The sequence below is a fragment of the Brachycentrus maculatus genome, unplaced genomic scaffold, assembly GCF_059751285.1.
Source record: "Brachycentrus maculatus isolate JH-2025_06_01 unplaced genomic scaffold, ASM5975128v1 h1tg000496l, whole genome shotgun sequence".
NCBI lineage: Eukaryota > Metazoa > Arthropoda > Insecta > Trichoptera > Brachycentridae > Brachycentrus > Brachycentrus maculatus.
In genome coordinates, this window is record NW_028281243.1 from 830755 (window position 1) to 848138 (window position 17384).

Genomic DNA, 17384 nt, shown 5'->3' on the forward strand with positions numbered 1-17384 from the left:
GTCTGGAATATCCCTTTTTAATGTGTTTTAATGAGTTTCAATTCCTTGGATCTCAAATTAGCAATGAAGAATTTGCGAAGAAGAGATCAGACGTAGTATCGCCATTGCCAAAAGTGCCATGTCTAAGCTAGACAAAATCTGGAAAGACCGGAGTGTGATTAACAGCACCAAGATAAAGTTTATTAGGAGGTTGGTTCACTCCATTTTTCTCTATGCTGCTGAAACGTAAACCATAACAGCAGCAGACAGGAGAGAAATTGACGCATTTAAAATACTGCTAAACGCAGTCCATCCGTCAGGTGTTACACTTGGATGGCTTGACTCTGGCATTGGCCAGACATTGGTCTGTACACAACGAATTGTTCAGTTCTTTGGACACGTTGCCCGTAGGAATGAGGATGGCCTGGAACGACTGGTTGTGATTGGTAGCCCGGAGGGGAAAAGAGGAAGAGGAAGATCCCCACACGATAGACCGATCAAGTTAAGACACCTCGGTGGTTGGAGCGCTGTGTACAGTGCAATCAAGGGATAGCTGGAGAAGAGTCATTGCTTCGACAAAGGTCACAACCTTCAGTAATGTAGAGTAAGAGGGAGAAGAAGAAAATGGATAATGTTGGATATAAAAATAAAAATAATTTTAATTTTGTATAATTTATGTATGTAATTGGCAATCACCGCAGTAAATTTGGCAAGCGTGCCTTTGCTGTTGTGGATCGATGGGGTGAAATACTCTTCCACCAATAGTAAGAAACAATAAGAGAGATGATCTTTAGAAAAAAACTAAAAAGACATGTGTTTTCTAAATAATGTCAACTATCTATCTCCCTTTCCCCAATTCAATCGGAGAAAAATCATTGCTTCGGCAAGGGTCACAACCCTCAGTAATGAGGAGTAAGAGAGAGAAGAAGACTGTGGCAAGGCAGTATTAGACATTTGTCGAAATATTACATTTCGGTAAAACAAAGAAACCTATACGGAATGTTGAGATCCGCGAGTGCAGAAATAAGCTATCACGTTATGTGCAGAAATATATCACTTAGTTCGAGTTATTTCTGTACACAATCCAGTCATAGTAACTTTATGAAATGTTAAATCAAACACTGATTTTGTGAGTCTACTAAGTTGTATTTTACTGTACAAAATACATAAAATCAATTTTGTGTCAATTGTTTCGCCTAGTTATGGCATTTTCAAACAAATGAAGACATTTGCTTGAAAATGCTATAACTAGACGAAACAATTTTCACAAAATTCATTTTTATGTGTGTTTTTTTAACAATAAAATACTACTTAGTAGACTCGAAAAATCAGTGTTTGTTTTGATATTTAATACATAAATTAACCCTTCCCTTACGGTGCTAAAAACTTCCGCGTGCACCGGTGATATGTATTTTGTATACCATATGAAAATGTGGTTTAAAAACAAGAAAGTGTGAATATTCCTAAATGTTGCTTCTTTATCAGTCTTGATAAAGAAGCGGTTAGCTTCGAAACCGGTAGACATTATAATCAAGTTATAATAAAATATTTATAATGATTTTAAAACAAAGTTACATTTTCATTATAAAATGGAAAATCACAAAGTTAGTGCTTCAAATATAAATGATATTATAACACTTTTATGTAACACGTAATAGTATTACGGAGGAATACAAAAATTCTGAGCCTGTATCTATAAAATTTTATAATGATATTCTCATTTTTAAGTTGTAGTAAATACATATCACCGGGAAGGGAAGGTTAAAATGGAGTTCTACAAATTAAACGCGAATCTGTATAAAGTAAGGTTAGGTTAGGCGGCCGCCATGTGCAGGGTGGCGCCGGCGTCGCGGAGCGCGGCGAGCTGCGCGCGGTCCAGCTGCATGTGCGCGGGGGCCACGCCGCCGCGCGCCACGGGGAACTCGGCCAGCACCTCCCCGCCCCCGCTGCCGCCGCACCCGCGCACCAGCTCAGGACTGGGGAAGGCTCCCAGCGCTGTGTGCACGCTCCGCCAGGGCCGGCTAGATAGGAACTCCTCGCGGGCCTCTCGCTGGATGTCCTCCAGACGAGTCTGGAAAATAGATTTTAAAATATTTAGCTATTTTATTTATTGTTTCGGCAATCACTTTGTGGTGAGACATGATGAAATTGTAAAAGAAAAACACTTGTTTTTTACCACTTGAGTTTATTTTATTATAACGACTAGTTTTGGAAGCTATGCTTCCATCTTCAGATCTAAATATAAATTTGTAGTTCATATTTAGACCTGAACTATGAACTATAAGTTTATATTTAGACCTGAAGATGGATGCATAGCTTCCGAAACTAGTCGTTATAATAAAATAAACTCAAGTGGTAAAAAACAGGTGTTTTTGTTTTACAATTTTAGCTATTTTACTGGCTTTTTATGGCATTTGGGATGGTCATATACTTAGCGGGTAAACTGCTTAGCACAGCACGGATGTAAACTGTGCACCTTCGAGTTAAGCTTAGACTATGATGTTCTCTGCGTTAATCTAACCATGATGTTGTGTGAAAGTGGTTAAGTATAAAGAATTGATTGGCATTTTATTAGCAGTAATCAATGGAGTCCTGGTACAACCTCTAATGTATGGGAGTGAAGTGTGGAGTCAACAAAAGCACTTCCGTTGCTTCACTGCAATGGTAGACAGATAATAGAACGCCACACCAATCTATCTTTAAAAACAATCTTCACCTCTTCCATATTCACGAATATCCTTATACATACCCACTGATTATTTCAACTCCTGCCCTGCCCGCTTTTAAGTATTTTAAATACTTGATCATGCCACGTTTTCCTCTCGCATTTCGAACTACATTTGCCACATAAATTAATTTTATCATCCTTTCTTAACTCATTTGATTCACATGCCCAAACCATCTCAACACACCTTACTTGATTTTATCAATAATACTTATCTCAGCCTTGCATTCTTTCCTTGTACCATTCGAACATCTATTATACATCTATTCGCACATTCGTTAATCGCATTTTCACTGCATTCAGTCTACTTTAATCCTTATTTTGCCAACTCCACACTTCTCTTCCATATATGTATAAATTTTAGTGTAAATTTACCATGAGAAGTTTTCGTTGCACTCTCTGTGCCTCTTTGTGGTCCATTAGCGCCTTCTCATAGTCCGCAGGGTTTTCCGGGAAGTGACAGACTCCTGACTTGGCCAAGAACATAGTCCAGTCCTGAAATATAGTACACATTACATTATCGGTACCCAAAGTATCTACATATTTATATAAAATTAATTACATGTTTAAAAACTTACAATTTAAAGCAAATCTTTACCATAGACAAAATATGAAAAACACCAGAGGCAAAGGTTGCCTACAGTAAAAATAATTCACATTACTCCTTTACACATTGCAACACTGGCATTCTATTCAATTAATACTTCAATTAATTCAACATACTAAAGAAAAGATTTGAAAAAAAAAAAATTCCAAAAAAAACTGACAGTTGAAATCAACTCTTTACCATAGATACAATATGAAAAACACCAGAGATAAAGGTTGCCCATAATAAAAATTCACATAATTTCAGGTCAATCACTTAAATAAATCACTTCAATAATCTCTTTTATGATTAATTAACAGGATCTCTGAGCGACATCTATGGAAACATTTTTACCATATACTACACTTTTCATAATGACCTATTTTTCAGTAATTTAACTGTTTTTACAACAACATCTCCAAAATAAGGTAATAAGTTTGATGTTGGTGGATAGATTTCTAGAATAGTGGATATTTTTTCTTCCTTTTTTATAATTGTTAAGTATGATGATCCATTTTTCCAAATTCTAGTTATAGTTGACACATTTCAAATGGGTATTTTTTACGCCTGCGAACTGCTGGCGATGGGATTCGATAATTATGTACATATAGTTAAGACATACAAAGAGATTGGTATATAATTAATATCCATATAAAAATATAGGATAATTCCTTGTTTTCTGCTTTTGAAATGAGGCCAGCACAGAAGGTAAAAATACCCTTCCCGTCCTTAAGCATCAATCGACCCAACGGGTAGAAATACCTTTCCCGTCCGAAGCGTGTTAATAACAAAATATTAAGATGATTAAAAAAAGTGTTGTGTTACATATTGGAATTTGGTGAATTTGTCTCTAAGAGCCGCTCGGTTGGGTGTGATGAGTGGCTGCGGCGCGGGTAAGGGCGCTAGCGCACGTAGCGAGCGCTCATAGCTCTCCTTCTGCAGACACAGGCGCTCCTCTCGCTCTTTCTCCAGTTGGCTAGAGAGAGACAAAAACATCTCAGATTACAAATATTATAACATATCAACTGTGTTGTTTTGTTTTTACTTTGTAGCAAACACAAAAAAAATGCAGAATCTTTTTTTGAATGTTTGTGTTATTGACTTGCGTCTTTGAATAAACACCCTAGTAACTTCACTGCCACCTTCCTGGGTAAAGTCATTCTGGTAAATTGAGTCTAATGTATTGTAATTGGTTTTATCTAGTCATATTATGCATTGATTTATACATGAGTAGACAGAGTTTGTACTCTACTTTTTCAGGAAAGCGTAACTAGTGTAGTTGAAGTAGAAAGATGATGTGTCTGAATTTATAAATTCTAAAAATTATATTGAGAAATAAAAAGACTTTGTTTTTTGATCCACTCACATTTTGATTAAAAACCAACTAGTTTCGGCAACAACCTGTTGCCCTCTTCAGGGTTTAATTTATGACTAGAACAGGGTCTAAAATGTGAGTGGATGAAAAAACAAAGTATTTTTATTTCTCAAAAGAATATATCAATATGATCCACAAAGTTAATGCTTTAAATGGTACCTGTGCAGCAGGGCCATCTCATGGTCCCCGCCCTCTGAGGGCTCTGTGTTGCGAGCCGCCCGGCGCTCCACCTCAGCTACCGGACTGCTGCTGTCGCCTGTAACAAAGTCACCATGAGTGGAGGTCCTTGCATCTAGCATTACTAGCTCAAGACTGCTCTGGAGGGTTACCAGAAAAGATCCTTGCTGCCAATCAGCACTGGGTGAAGGTATCCAACACTAATTTCATTTTGTCTCTTTTTTATACCACCTAACATACCTAACAGTTTTTCAAAATATCTTTTTTTTCTTCAACCCCTGTGCAGAGGGCACCGCACCGGATCAATATAGTGTTAACATGATTGTTAATTACATTAAATCATTGCGCGTACGATAGACCGATCAAGTTAAGGCAGCAGCAGGCACCTCAGTGGTTGGAGCGCTACGTGCAGCGCAGTCAAGGGATAACTGGAGTAGAGTCATTGCTTCCACAAGGGAACAACCCTCTGTAATGAGGAGTAAGATGGCGAAGAAGAGGTACGGGCAATGGGTTAATAGGCATCCCGGTGAGGTGATGAAGAGTGTGACTGACCTGTAGCTCCCGCGGGCCGATCCTTCTTCCCGTACATTTTGAGCTTGTCTCTCAGAGCACCGCGCTCCAGCTCCAGAGAGTCGATGTCCTGCTGCAGGTGATCCATCGTCTCTTCAAACTCTTTCTCTTTCCTGAAACCATTCACAACATTTAGTAATGCATTCAGGTCCAGACAATAATTATCATTGATTAACATTCCTCAAATATATCGTAGTCGTACAGGAGAAAGTGACCAACTAAAAAAGGTAAAATGTTCAGGAGGGCCATTTAAGTCACTTTTGCTTGGCAACAAAATAAACATCAATGCAGTTAGTCATTTTTACCAAGTCAATATATTATACTTCCAAGTTTAAAATCCTTTGGGATGTTTTCAGGGCAATATTAAGCTAGTAAGATAGCAAATAGTCAATGATCGCGTTTTTGTAAGAAATGCACTTGGGTCACTTTCTTCTGTATGACTACGATATGTACAATGCCTGCATTACTCCTATTCTCTTATACGACTGTGAAACATGGCACCTTACGAGGGCCCAGAGCAGCCGTGTACTTAGCTTTGAGAATAGGTGTCTGTGAAGAATTAAAGGCGTACGGTGGTTTGACTTTGTGAGTAATAAAGAGTCGTAGGAAGCAGCAAATCTTGGTCATAACTGTCATCAAGGAAAGGCGATTCAGTTGGCTAGACCATGTAATGCGTATGCCTTCCGAGAGCCACCATCAAGCTTGCCTACAAGTCATCAGGTTAGTGCCGCCCAGGACGACTACTGCTGACAATTCATCGGCAGGTCTTGTCTGAACTTGGGAACGTAGACCTGACTTGGGAGGATGCAAGGGAGAGGGGGCGGATATGGTTTAAGTAAGTAAGTAGCATTCCTCAAAACAATGGTTCACCTTTTGAGTTGGTTGTGCGCATCTTCCAATTTCCTGTTGAGTTTCTCCACCTGCAGTTCCTGATCCCGCGACGCGCTGCTCAGCTTCTTCTCTGCTAGCTCCTTGCGGATCTGCATCTCAGACATCTCGTCTGCTTTACTCTAGAATGTACGGTTATAAGTATCAACTAAGGACGCAGCTATGTATGCAGTGACGTGCATTCCGCATAAGCACAAAAACTTATCTTAAAATATAAATTAACAATTTAACAATTTTTACTAAATTATTATTTAAAAATTTGAGTAAAATTAACTCGCATCACAAATACAATGCCCTTCCTGGCACAACACTGCATTGTATAAAAACACAAACTAAATATGCCTCCTTAAATCCATGTTTATTAAAATTTTGACCTTCCAATTCCTGATTAAAAATTGTGTTTTTACCACCGGATTAATACATATTTATGGAAGTATAGCCACTCTCTGGCTAGACCATTGCTCAGAGAGGCATCCCACCTAACATCCTGGCCAGCCTAAGAAGATTTAGAGGAAGGCGTAACGATTTGTCGCCTCATATTTTCACCGCTCCAGACTCAGCCAACTCGAGATCCCAAGACCGATTGACAACGTATTGTTTTTTTTTTATTTTTTATTTATCATTAGCATCATCATTGTAATATCTGAGTCTCTGTAAGCGCCCTCGGGGTATTACCCACAAAATTATTATTACTATAGGAATTAGCGGTGTTACCTTAAGTATCTTCTTAAGCTCCCGGAGGTCGGCTTCCTTGTTCTCCAGCTTGAGAGTCAAGCTCTTGGTCTCCTCGAGCTGGCGCTTGACCTGCGCGGCGCGCTGCACGAGCGGCGGCACGGGCTTATCGCGCGCCTCCTTGAGGGTGCCATGGATCTCGTACTCGCTCTTCTGGGTGTAGAGCGCCAGCGCGGCCACGCCCTCCTGCAGCGGCGCCAGCGAGGCGCGCACCGACTGCAGCGGGCCCTGGTCGTCCTGCGCGTAGTGCCGGTCGCTGGCCGCCGCCCACAGCTTGCGCAGGTTGGGCGCGGGCAGGCGCGAGGGCTCGCACAGCGCGGCCGCCTGCGCCGAGTGGCGCGCCGCCTCGCCGCAGCAGCTGGCGGCGCGCCACGCCGCGCGGCCCAGCGGCACGCCCGCGCGCTCCCACCAGTCGGCGCCCAGCCCCAGCGCCACGCTGTCGGCCGGCAGGCGGCGCCGCGCGGCCTTGAGCTGCTGCAGCAGCGCCTCTGCGCTGCTGGCAATCAGCTGCTGCAGCGCGCGCAGCTCTTGCGCGTCGGCGTCCGGCTCGGCGGGTAGCAGGGCACTCAGCACGGCTGCGTCGCAGGCCAGCCCCTCCAGCGCGGCGCCCAGTGCGGAGCACCACGCGCGCACGCCCTGCGACTCCGCGGGTCGCGCCCAGACGCCCGCCTCTGCCAGCGCCTTCTGGCCGTCGGGCGCGTGGGCATCGGTGGGCGGGGGGCCCAGCAGCGCCGGCTGCATCGTGAACAAGACGGCGTACGACTTTTCCAGGTCTATAAACGTCAAGTTACTTCTTGTCATATACAAATAAATTTACGCATTAACTTATCCACATGAATCTATGATTTTTTCATTTTTCTTTGCCGCAGAGAATATAATGAAAAACGAATATAATGAAAATATAAAAGTTTAAGAAAAAGATAAAGTTACAAAAAAAAGGGAATTTTAACCGTTAGCACTGGAGTGCCGCCATAGAGGCAGCATGCATGGTTACTACCTGAGTTGGCGGTATGCACATACCAAAAAAAAATCCAGTGCAAAGAGTTAAATATACTTTTGGAAAAGGCTTTAGTTTTCAAATATGACATTTAGGACGTGATTTCTTTATGAAAAGTCATTGGCTTTAGATACAAGCTACAAAAAAGGGCATCCTTTATTAGAACCACTCATTATTGGAAAAGTAGACATAGTCACCGGCGGTGGAGTAGTTCTCATCCAGGCGGTCGGTGCGCAGCAGTTCCAGGGCCGCGTCCAGGGGGCGCTCCTGCGCGGCGAGTTCTGGCAGGGCTGCGGCCGCGCGGAGCAGCAAGTCCGGCCCGCCCGCGGCCAACGCCGCTGCATACTGCTGCAGCACGCTCTGCAACACACAGCACACTCAGTCCCGGGCCTTGCCACGCCAAACTCTGAAGATTCTCTCGCCTATACTCACCAGCAACATGTGCAGCTGGAAGTGCATCCGGCAACGGAAGCTGAACTGCATGGCCGTGTGGCTCTTCACTACTACGTCCCGGTCCATGTGCGGGACCGCTGGGAACCTGGAAGTAACATGGGGTGATCACACAAAGCTGGTGATGTGGTGTCATTTTTGTCTTAGCTAGTTCTCTGATTAGCCCGAGCGTGACTCGGGTATGGAGTATACATTTGACAAGCCCAAGCACTGCTCGGGTAAATCGTATTCCAACTCGTCAGTCCTGCTTTGCCCAAATCAACTGACTCCTGAATGGATTCATAAATCTTCGCCATTCCATACGTGAACTTGATGGACCAAAGACAATACAGAAAAAAATTACAGATGCCATATGCATTCCGTAGGTTAAATCTTATATTTTATATTTATTATGTCTCGAGGTAAGAGTTTGTTAATATGGTAGTGAGGTAGGTACTTCTCTCGCAGCTGGCCGATGAGGATGTCGGCCTTGCACAGCATGCGCGGCAGCAGCAGCAGCAGCAGGATGGCGTCGTGGTCGGCGCCGCGCGCCATGAGGTGCGCCGGCATGTACTCCTGCAGCAGCGCGGCGTGCTCCAGCGCCTGGCGCAGCTGCAGCGCGCGCAGCTGCAGGTCCACGGCGCGCGTGCTGGCCAGCCGGCTGAAGGCCTCCACGGGCGGCGGCGGCGGCTCCCCGCCCGCGGCGCCCTTCTCGTCCAGCCGCTCGCGGTACTGCTGGATCTGCTCGTTGAGGCGCGCCACCAGCTCGCGGAACTTGGCGATGGTGGAGTCGCGGTCCAGGAGGGTCTCCAGCGCGGCCTCGCGCTCGCGCTGCGCCTCCCGTGCGGCCGCGTGCGCCAGGTCCAGCTCCTCGCGCAGGTCCTGCTCTAGTTCATGGTTGGACTCCACCAGCTGCTCGTGAACCTCCTGCAGGGCCTCCAGCTCGGCCACCTCCTCCTTCAGCTGGGCCACCTGACAACGTTCCATCGGAATCGGGTTTAATATACTGGATGAAGATTCATATCCCATCAATTTTTTGAAGTTTTATATTATATATGAATGTGTAAATCGCTCACTCCTTTCAAGAACGTCATAAATCAAAAATTGTCAATTTTCAGTTGTGCATGTTTTCGGAATGCCCAGAAAATATACTATATCCCAGCAAAAGCGGCATATTTTTAACTTAATATTTACCCGCTACAGGGCGGAAAATGTTGTTTTTGTCTATATATACCTGTCACTGCCAATCTAAATAAATACAAGATTGTAAGTCCATCACAAATACACACTATGCACGGTGTGAGGCGCTTATTCATACATACCTCATCCTCCAGCGCCATCTTCTTCTCTCCCAGCTGTTCCACCATCTCCTCGGCGCCAAGAGCTGCATCAACCTGCCAATAGAAATTCAATCAAGAATTCTGCAAAGCTGCCCAAGACAAGGACATTTACCCTCAAGTGATAGGGGTACCAGACATGACAAGCACAGAAGACAAGCTCCTAGGTAATGCAACACCCGCTGAGTGTATTGGGGTTGGGTGCGATGTTGTGCTAACTCTGTGATTTGTAAGTGTGACCTCATCCCTTAGTATCATTATTTAGATCAAATAGATCATAACTCAGATTTGAATTTTGATTGAAAGGATAAATTTAAGCTGTGTGAACTCTTTGCGAGAATGGTAGAATGCAAGCAAAAAATATTTTTAAAAAAAGCAGAATGGATATGTGACCATGATGAGACACTGAGGTATAAAGTACAAGTATTTAACTCTTACCACTCTGTAGGCCAGACATTCTGGCCCGTATGATTCTAGTAGGCAGCTCCGTGGGCCACAATGTTTGGCCCGGCGCAGGTATAACTTTATTCAGTGATTTCTCTATCATCCAAGTATATTCTACCAAATAATATTTCAGATAAATACAGTTAATCTTAATTAACATGGTCATACGAATTGCCAGACAGAGTGTCCCAAAATTAGGGAACCAAAATATTTATTTTAATGGTAGAAAAACGTCTCCTTTTTTTGATCAGAGTAGCTGATCAGTTATGAGAAAAAATGGTCAGAGTGGAAAGGGTTAAAGTGTTATGTATTGATATATGAAGATTTTTATTGATATCTCTACATATGTCAGACAACGAAGTTCCTATTTTAGAGGCTTGTCTGGGGGTAGGATAGTAAGGCTAGGGAAGTTAGTTATGAAAAATATGTCACGAACACCCCCAGACCAAAGGAAAATATATATTTCTTGAATTCATTTTCCAATTGACGGGAATCGAACCAGTGACTCCAACTTTACACTCGAGCGTCTAGTCAACTATGCTATGGCGCCTGTCAATGAGGTGGGAATATGGAAGTCTGACTAACATTTATCATTCTACCCATGATTGTTGACCACATCACTCAAATTGTGGAGAGTTGCATATATGCTTCAATAAAAAAGATAAACTGCATTTTTCGATGATCGTAAGCCCTGCAAATGCCTGGACTACCATATTCCCAGTAGACTTCTTCTTTATTTAAAAATCATTAACAATCTAGAAATAAACAACTCGTAAAAGAAGCGAATTCAGCATTCAACACACTTAAAATATAATGAATGAAAAAAAAAGCTATCCATTTTGTTTGTGAACAAGCAGCGGTCTGCGATTGCTTTTGAATGATATGTTCAGACTCTTGGACCGTGCAATGATTCATGATGCGTTGGATCGAGATCTGATCCAACGCCAAATTCTCAGATCCACGCCACAGTTTTTGTCCGTGGGCGTAGTAGATACAGAGTTTTATACTGTTAATTCACAATATCTAATTGTTCTACAAGCGACAGTAAGTCAGAAAGACTCCAGCACAGTGCAAAGAAGTTACCATTTTAAAATTACATGCAAACTTTTATCCAAAACAAAAAAATCCCACCTGGAATACAATACGTTCCTACTGTTCATTTGTTAGAAAATTGAGATTTTTCAAACCAAATCTTACCCATGGAAAATTCTCGGACTCTATAAATGATTTAAAAAAAAAAAATGCATGATTTATGGTTCATTGTTTCCTAACTATGTGCTTGCATTTACGTACCTATTACATTTGGTTTCGAGTTGTATATTCGAAAATGGAGTATTCTTCACAAACACTGTACCAAAGTTTCGAAAGTGAAATAAACAAAGCATCTACACCATAGTTTCCCAAACTTTTTCGCCCCGTAGACCACTTGTTCAATGTTTAATAAAAGTGTTTATAAGTATCATGTACATACAGTCTGCGTTAGGTGTAATAAGAGATTAGCAGGACGTCTAAATATTGAGGATCTTTATCGTTTATATCTTGTGTACCCCCATTTTCGTTTCCATTTGACATAGACCCCTTTCAACCCGAAATCAACTCTTGGGGGATTATATAAACAAATTTAGGAAACTATGATCTACAGTGTAGATTCTACACGATAACAAATTGTATTGAAAACAAAAACCATCCGGTCGCGCATTACAATCAGCAGAAAGTCCAAATAAGCTAATTTAAAACAAAAAGTAAAAACTTACGTCGTTCAATTCGATCTTCCGATTCGGAACGTTTGTAAGAGAACAGAAATACACAAAAGTGTTAGAATTTCATTACGACGGATCACTTCAGTATATTTCTATCAGTCCCATGGATTTTGTTTTCAATTGAAAACTAAATTTAAAATCACTATAAATTGATTAAAAAGATTATGGTTACATTTAATGAATAAGTTTGAGATGAAAAATAAAAAAGGTGTATACTGTCTGATAAGCAAAAACACAGTAATTAAACTAATCACATTTATAAAAAAATTCATATAGAAATTCCAGAAAAGGGGTGCAGAACCTTTTCATTTCTTAAGTCCATATTAATTTATCAGATTCAACATAAAACCGTGTTTGTAAAAAAATCATGTGTCAATCTATCCACTACGTTTCGAGTTCTGCGGACAAACATAAGCTGAATTTTTATGTACAAAAATATTCATTTTTTCAAGTCAAAAAGCCATATCAGAGTAGCCAAGAGGACACATGTGGTCCTAATGGATGAAAACCCCTGGTCTAGGAAATGAAGAATTCCTTATACTTGACAAACTTAAAATTCAGCATTATTAACCCTTCCCTTACGATGCTAAAAACTTCCGCGCGTTCCGGTGATATGTATTGTGTACACCATATGAAAATGTGATTTAAAAACGGGAAAAATGTGAATATTCCTACATGTTGCTTTTATTGACCATAGTTGAAGTTGAAATGTATCAATTTTGCAATGTTAGCTCTGGTAAGTACCTAAAAAAAGAAAAAAAATACATTGTAAGTATCCATCGCAGCTAGCGCACCGATACAACCATCCCAGACAACGTCTTGTGCGCAACTAAAATGAGATTGCCCGAAACATTATGAAGCCGGGTGCACGTGTACGTAAAGTGTGGCACGCACGCATACCATGAGAAACATCTGTGTATTGGTGATTCTATCCCCGATTTATTTAACAATTTATTTATTTTCGTCGCTGCAAATGAATAACTTTATATTATAATATTTTTATGTGACACATAATAGTATTACAGAAGATTACAAAAAATTCTGAGCCCGTATCTATTATTTTTTATACTGATATTCTCATTTTTAAACTTGAGTTGTAGTAAATACATATCACGGGGAGGGGAAGATTAACATATCATTTCAATGATATACAATAACATCAATAAAACAACAACTAAAAAGATTTTTGACATTTATTTTATTTGATCGGCGACCAAGTTTCATCAATATCATCACACTGGCGAAACCCGGTCAGTAGTCAGATAAAATACTACTACTACAGGTAGGGTAAGCAGAGAGGATGAACGCCATACTCTTCTGTTCTGACATACACTCCTCGCCTCCTTCACATCCATACATCTAGTCATACATGCCCTCTGATTATGCAGACTTTTGACACCACCAGATTTTAGGTTCCGATTGATCTGATTGTGCCAAGTCTTCCAGCCATCCTCATTTCTATTCTAGAATACAGTATAGAAATGGCAGTAAACACGGTACCTGTTCCTGTAGATCTGCTATCTGGACCTCAAGCTCTTCTACGCGGGAGCTTAATTTCTCCTTGGTCCGGCCCAGTTCAGCAATTTCCGACTTTTTCTGATCCAAATCCTGTAAAAAAGCAAAAAAACTACATATTATCACAAAATTGCAAATAAATTTATTCGTAAAATTTCATTCTGCTTTGAAATTTTGTCACAATGTTCAAATTTGCGCATGATTTTATCTATTTACATATATTTACACATTGTTTGCGGGAAACACTTAAAAGGGTCTTTTACATACTGTTGGTAGAGAGCGGGAGACGCTTATAAGCGCAGTATTTGCTTACTTTTGGTAGAGCAAGAGAGATGCCAAAAAACATCGTACAGATTGGAATTGGGTTTGTGATTACTTGTGATTAGTATACTGAGGGTCGGGCGTCAGACTGTCTGAGTTTGATTAGGGTCGGGGTTGAAGAAAAACAGCCCGACAACAATGTGTTAATACATATATATAAAAATGTAGATGTTAATTTGTTCCAAATCTCAAATCTCCTCAAGTTGTACTACGATTGGTTTGAAATTTCATCATCACATTGGATTTGAATGTTTTTAAATACACCTGTGACTGGTATTTTTACCTGGGACAGGCGAAATTGAGTTCTTTCAACAGCTTTTTTTTTTACCGCAATGACAGCGCCATCTGTTGAATACATATTTTTTTTTAAAGAGAAATATTTGTGTTTTTATGATTTACACAAATATTTAAATTTCATACTATTCCTGTGAGCCTTAGCAGCTCATTATTAGAAATAGGTATCAAATTGTGGTAAAGTTTGAATTGTGGTAGAATTGTGGATTCGAACCAAGAAACTCTTACTTAAGAGTCCGCGACACTAACCACGGGACCACAACCCGACACGCAATGTAACAGCAACACCGCAATATTAAATAATACTCATGGCGATCAGCTTGCATTTCGACAACATATATAAGAAAAATCCACCAAGAATCTAACAAAAAACATAATTTTCCTAGGTTTTTATTTTTGTAAAAAACTGACGGCCGATTGAGTCATCCATACAATACTATCCAGTAACAATTAAGGGTTAAAAATGAAGTAATTCAAAATTCAGGGTAACTCAACAAGGGAAGGGTACATCTGCGTGCGTAAAAAGGTTAAAAAAAAATCACATGTATCATCATGCCAAACTCTCTCCAATTTTAAGTCAGGGTATACTTCTTTTTCTTTTAATTGAATTTAACAGTCAAATTTTGGCGAGAAAATTTGCCGGTACAAGAAATTGCCAAAACAAGACTGCCCGAACACAGATGTAACCCGAGCAGGTTACAGATTGTATTATTGTTCTTCAATTCAATTCAAACCCTTATCCGCACCCCAATGGTGTATAGGGCACTGCATTATACAAACACAGTGTTATCTTGATCGTTAACACACGAAGGAAAGGTGATCAGCCCTCCGCTTCAGGTACCAGTCCAGGGTGATATTGAATAAATATTAGAGTGAAAAAATCACTTATATTTATTTGACCCCCCCCTGGGAATCGAACCCGAGACCTCCAGAACGGTACACTACGGAGACGGACGTCAATAAAAACTTCTGAGGCAATAAAAACAAATACATAAATATATTTGGGTAAGGAAAATCAAAACTGAGAAGTCGGAATACGATTTTCCCAAGCAGCACTCAGGTTCATCAATACAATGCCTCCTTGCCCGAGTCAATAACTAACTAACCAACCATCACGCCGCCTCCCCGCGGGGGTAGGCAGAGAGAATAGAACGCCACACCACTCTGTCTTTGCAAACATTCTTCGCCTCTATCACATTCATGCATCTCCTCATACATACCCGACGATTATTTCGACTCCTGACCTGGCCGCTTTCAAGTATTTGACATACCCGATTGTGCCAAGTTTTCCTCGGTCTTCCTCTGCTTCTTTTTCCAATTACATTTGCCTCATAAATTAAAATGAATTTGGGAACTAGTTAATACCAATACCACTATTCCTATTGAAGTGGGTCCTAAAGATTTCTTTGATAAGCAGATGAGAAATGAGGATTTATACTGCGATCGGTTGCATTTGCAGAATGTAGATATTGGCTACACGCGGCACTCTGATTGTAAAAAGTTATACTCTGCAATCTCATCTGTATGAGGAACCTTGGATAACACTAAAACTCATCCCAAATTGAATGGAACGATGACAGTGGAAAGCGATTCCATCAAACCTGTATTTGGATAATTTCTAGTATATTGAAGTTAACCCTTACTGGTCCAATTTTGAATCTTATTTGACATCGATTTTTTGCTCTTAGGTTCCATGTCGGATATTATTCGACATTTTTTTCATCATTAGTATTATTAATTTAAATTCCAAGCTAACATTTTTGTCACTCGTATCTATTACAATGGTATGTGGAGCAGAGGACAAACTATTTTTTTTCCAATTGGAATGTAACTGTCTTCCTAGATTTTTTTTTTAATTTTGTGGGACCGGAAAGGGTTAAAATCAAAATATTTTATAAACATTTTCAAAACATCGAAACATGGAATTGGCGTTCAGCTATCATGGTTCCATTGCAATCGTCAAACATGGAAGTGAATTTATCAATCTTTATGGATCATGGGTTATTTACAGAGGTTCATCGAGTTTATAAACCGTGCAGCATAAGTATACGGACCAACCTGAGAGGTGGACGGTACCTCAATGTCGTTCTAAAAATATAAATAAAAAATTACACAGCTGACTTACATAATATGATTTGTAGTAAAGAATAGTTTAAAGATTTGTAGTTTAAAGGTGTAGTTTAAAGGTGTTCCTGTGAAGAATACTGCTAAAATTGTAACAGATTTTAGACTGAGAGTAAACTTCCAATTTTTGCAAAAAATGCAAAATGTGTTCTATGATTTGTGTTTAAAAAAATATATATACTTCTCTGTAATGTAATGGTTAGCGCTTTTGGCTACCGCACTGGAAGTCATGGGTTTGTATCCCAAGGAAATCAAAATAAATATGTAAGAGATTTTTCATCCTTATTACTCAGGCTTGAAGCACATAACTGATCACTTTCACAGCCAAAAATCGTCATTTATTATAGTGAATAATACAATATGTTCTGTTTGCAACAGTGAAAAGGATCTAATACAATTGAATAAAATTAGATTTAAAATATTAGCAAACATGGTCTATCCTCAATAGGTAGTAAATACCTGTTCTGAGCTAGGCACCATTTGCTAATTTTTTTATAAAATATAGCATATTTAGTGTTAGGATTGATTTAAATACGTAAAAATTAAATAATACAACTAAGAGTAACTCTTACTAAGAAAAATCAGATCCATGTGTAAAGAAAAGTAATTCTTTATTTTTTAATTTGAAAAGTGTTCCGCCGATAAAACAGAGTGCGACAGAGAAAAGTCAAAAGTTTATTAAGTCCTTGAAAAAAGTTGCCATCTTGGTTTTTCTCTGTTGTACACTGTTTTATCGGCGGAACACTTTTAAAATTAAAAAAATTAGGAATTTTTTTTTTTAACAGCATGATGTAATGTTGCCATCTAGTTTTTCTCTGTCGTACACTGTTTTATCAGCGGAACACTTTTTATAATTTTTATCAACATATTCCTGTGCCAGAAAAGATGCTTTTTACATAAATTCTGAGACAAAGCTTTTTACTTGTCATTAAATATATCTTGACAAACAAAAAAGATATCTTAAAAAAAATTTATAAAAAAAAACTTTACAACATTTTGAGTGTGTCCAAATACTTGTTCACAAAATCTGGATTATCTCCAATTACAGGAGTTATTTTCATATTATTTTTGTTGTCGTCAGCCCCGTAAATGCCCAGACTTCCATATTCTTCTTCATTTTTGATGAGATGT

At 40.0% G+C, this 17384-nt stretch overlaps 1 protein-coding gene across 4 annotated transcripts in view; it reads right to left on the reverse strand.

Annotated features, from left to right (window-relative positions):
• Positions 1–575: 575 nt before the first annotated feature.
• Positions 576–17384, reverse strand: part of DCTN1-p150 (dynactin subunit 1) — a 31676-nt gene continuing 14867 nt past the window's right edge. For all 4 annotated transcript variants that reach the window (XM_088272379.1, XM_088272378.1, XM_088272377.1 and 1 more), the window contains 12 exons: positions 13500–13607; positions 9781–9852; positions 8916–9430; positions 8462–8567; positions 8227–8389; positions 7015–7805; positions 6283–6422; positions 5395–5525; positions 4825–4921; positions 4116–4266; positions 3080–3199; positions 576–2050 (listed from right to left, as the gene is read on the reverse strand). In XM_088272379.1, the coding sequence (XP_088128505.1) occupies positions 1793–2050; positions 3080–3199; positions 4116–4266; positions 4825–4921; positions 5395–5525; positions 6283–6422; positions 7015–7805; positions 8227–8389; positions 8462–8567; positions 8916–9430; positions 9781–9852; positions 13500–13607 (2652 nt within the window). In that variant the 3' untranslated portion in view covers positions 576–1792. The remainder of the gene's footprint in view (positions 2051–3079; positions 3200–4115; positions 4267–4824; positions 4922–5394; positions 5526–6282; positions 6423–7014; positions 7806–8226; positions 8390–8461; positions 8568–8915; positions 9431–9780; positions 9853–13499; positions 13608–17384) is intronic.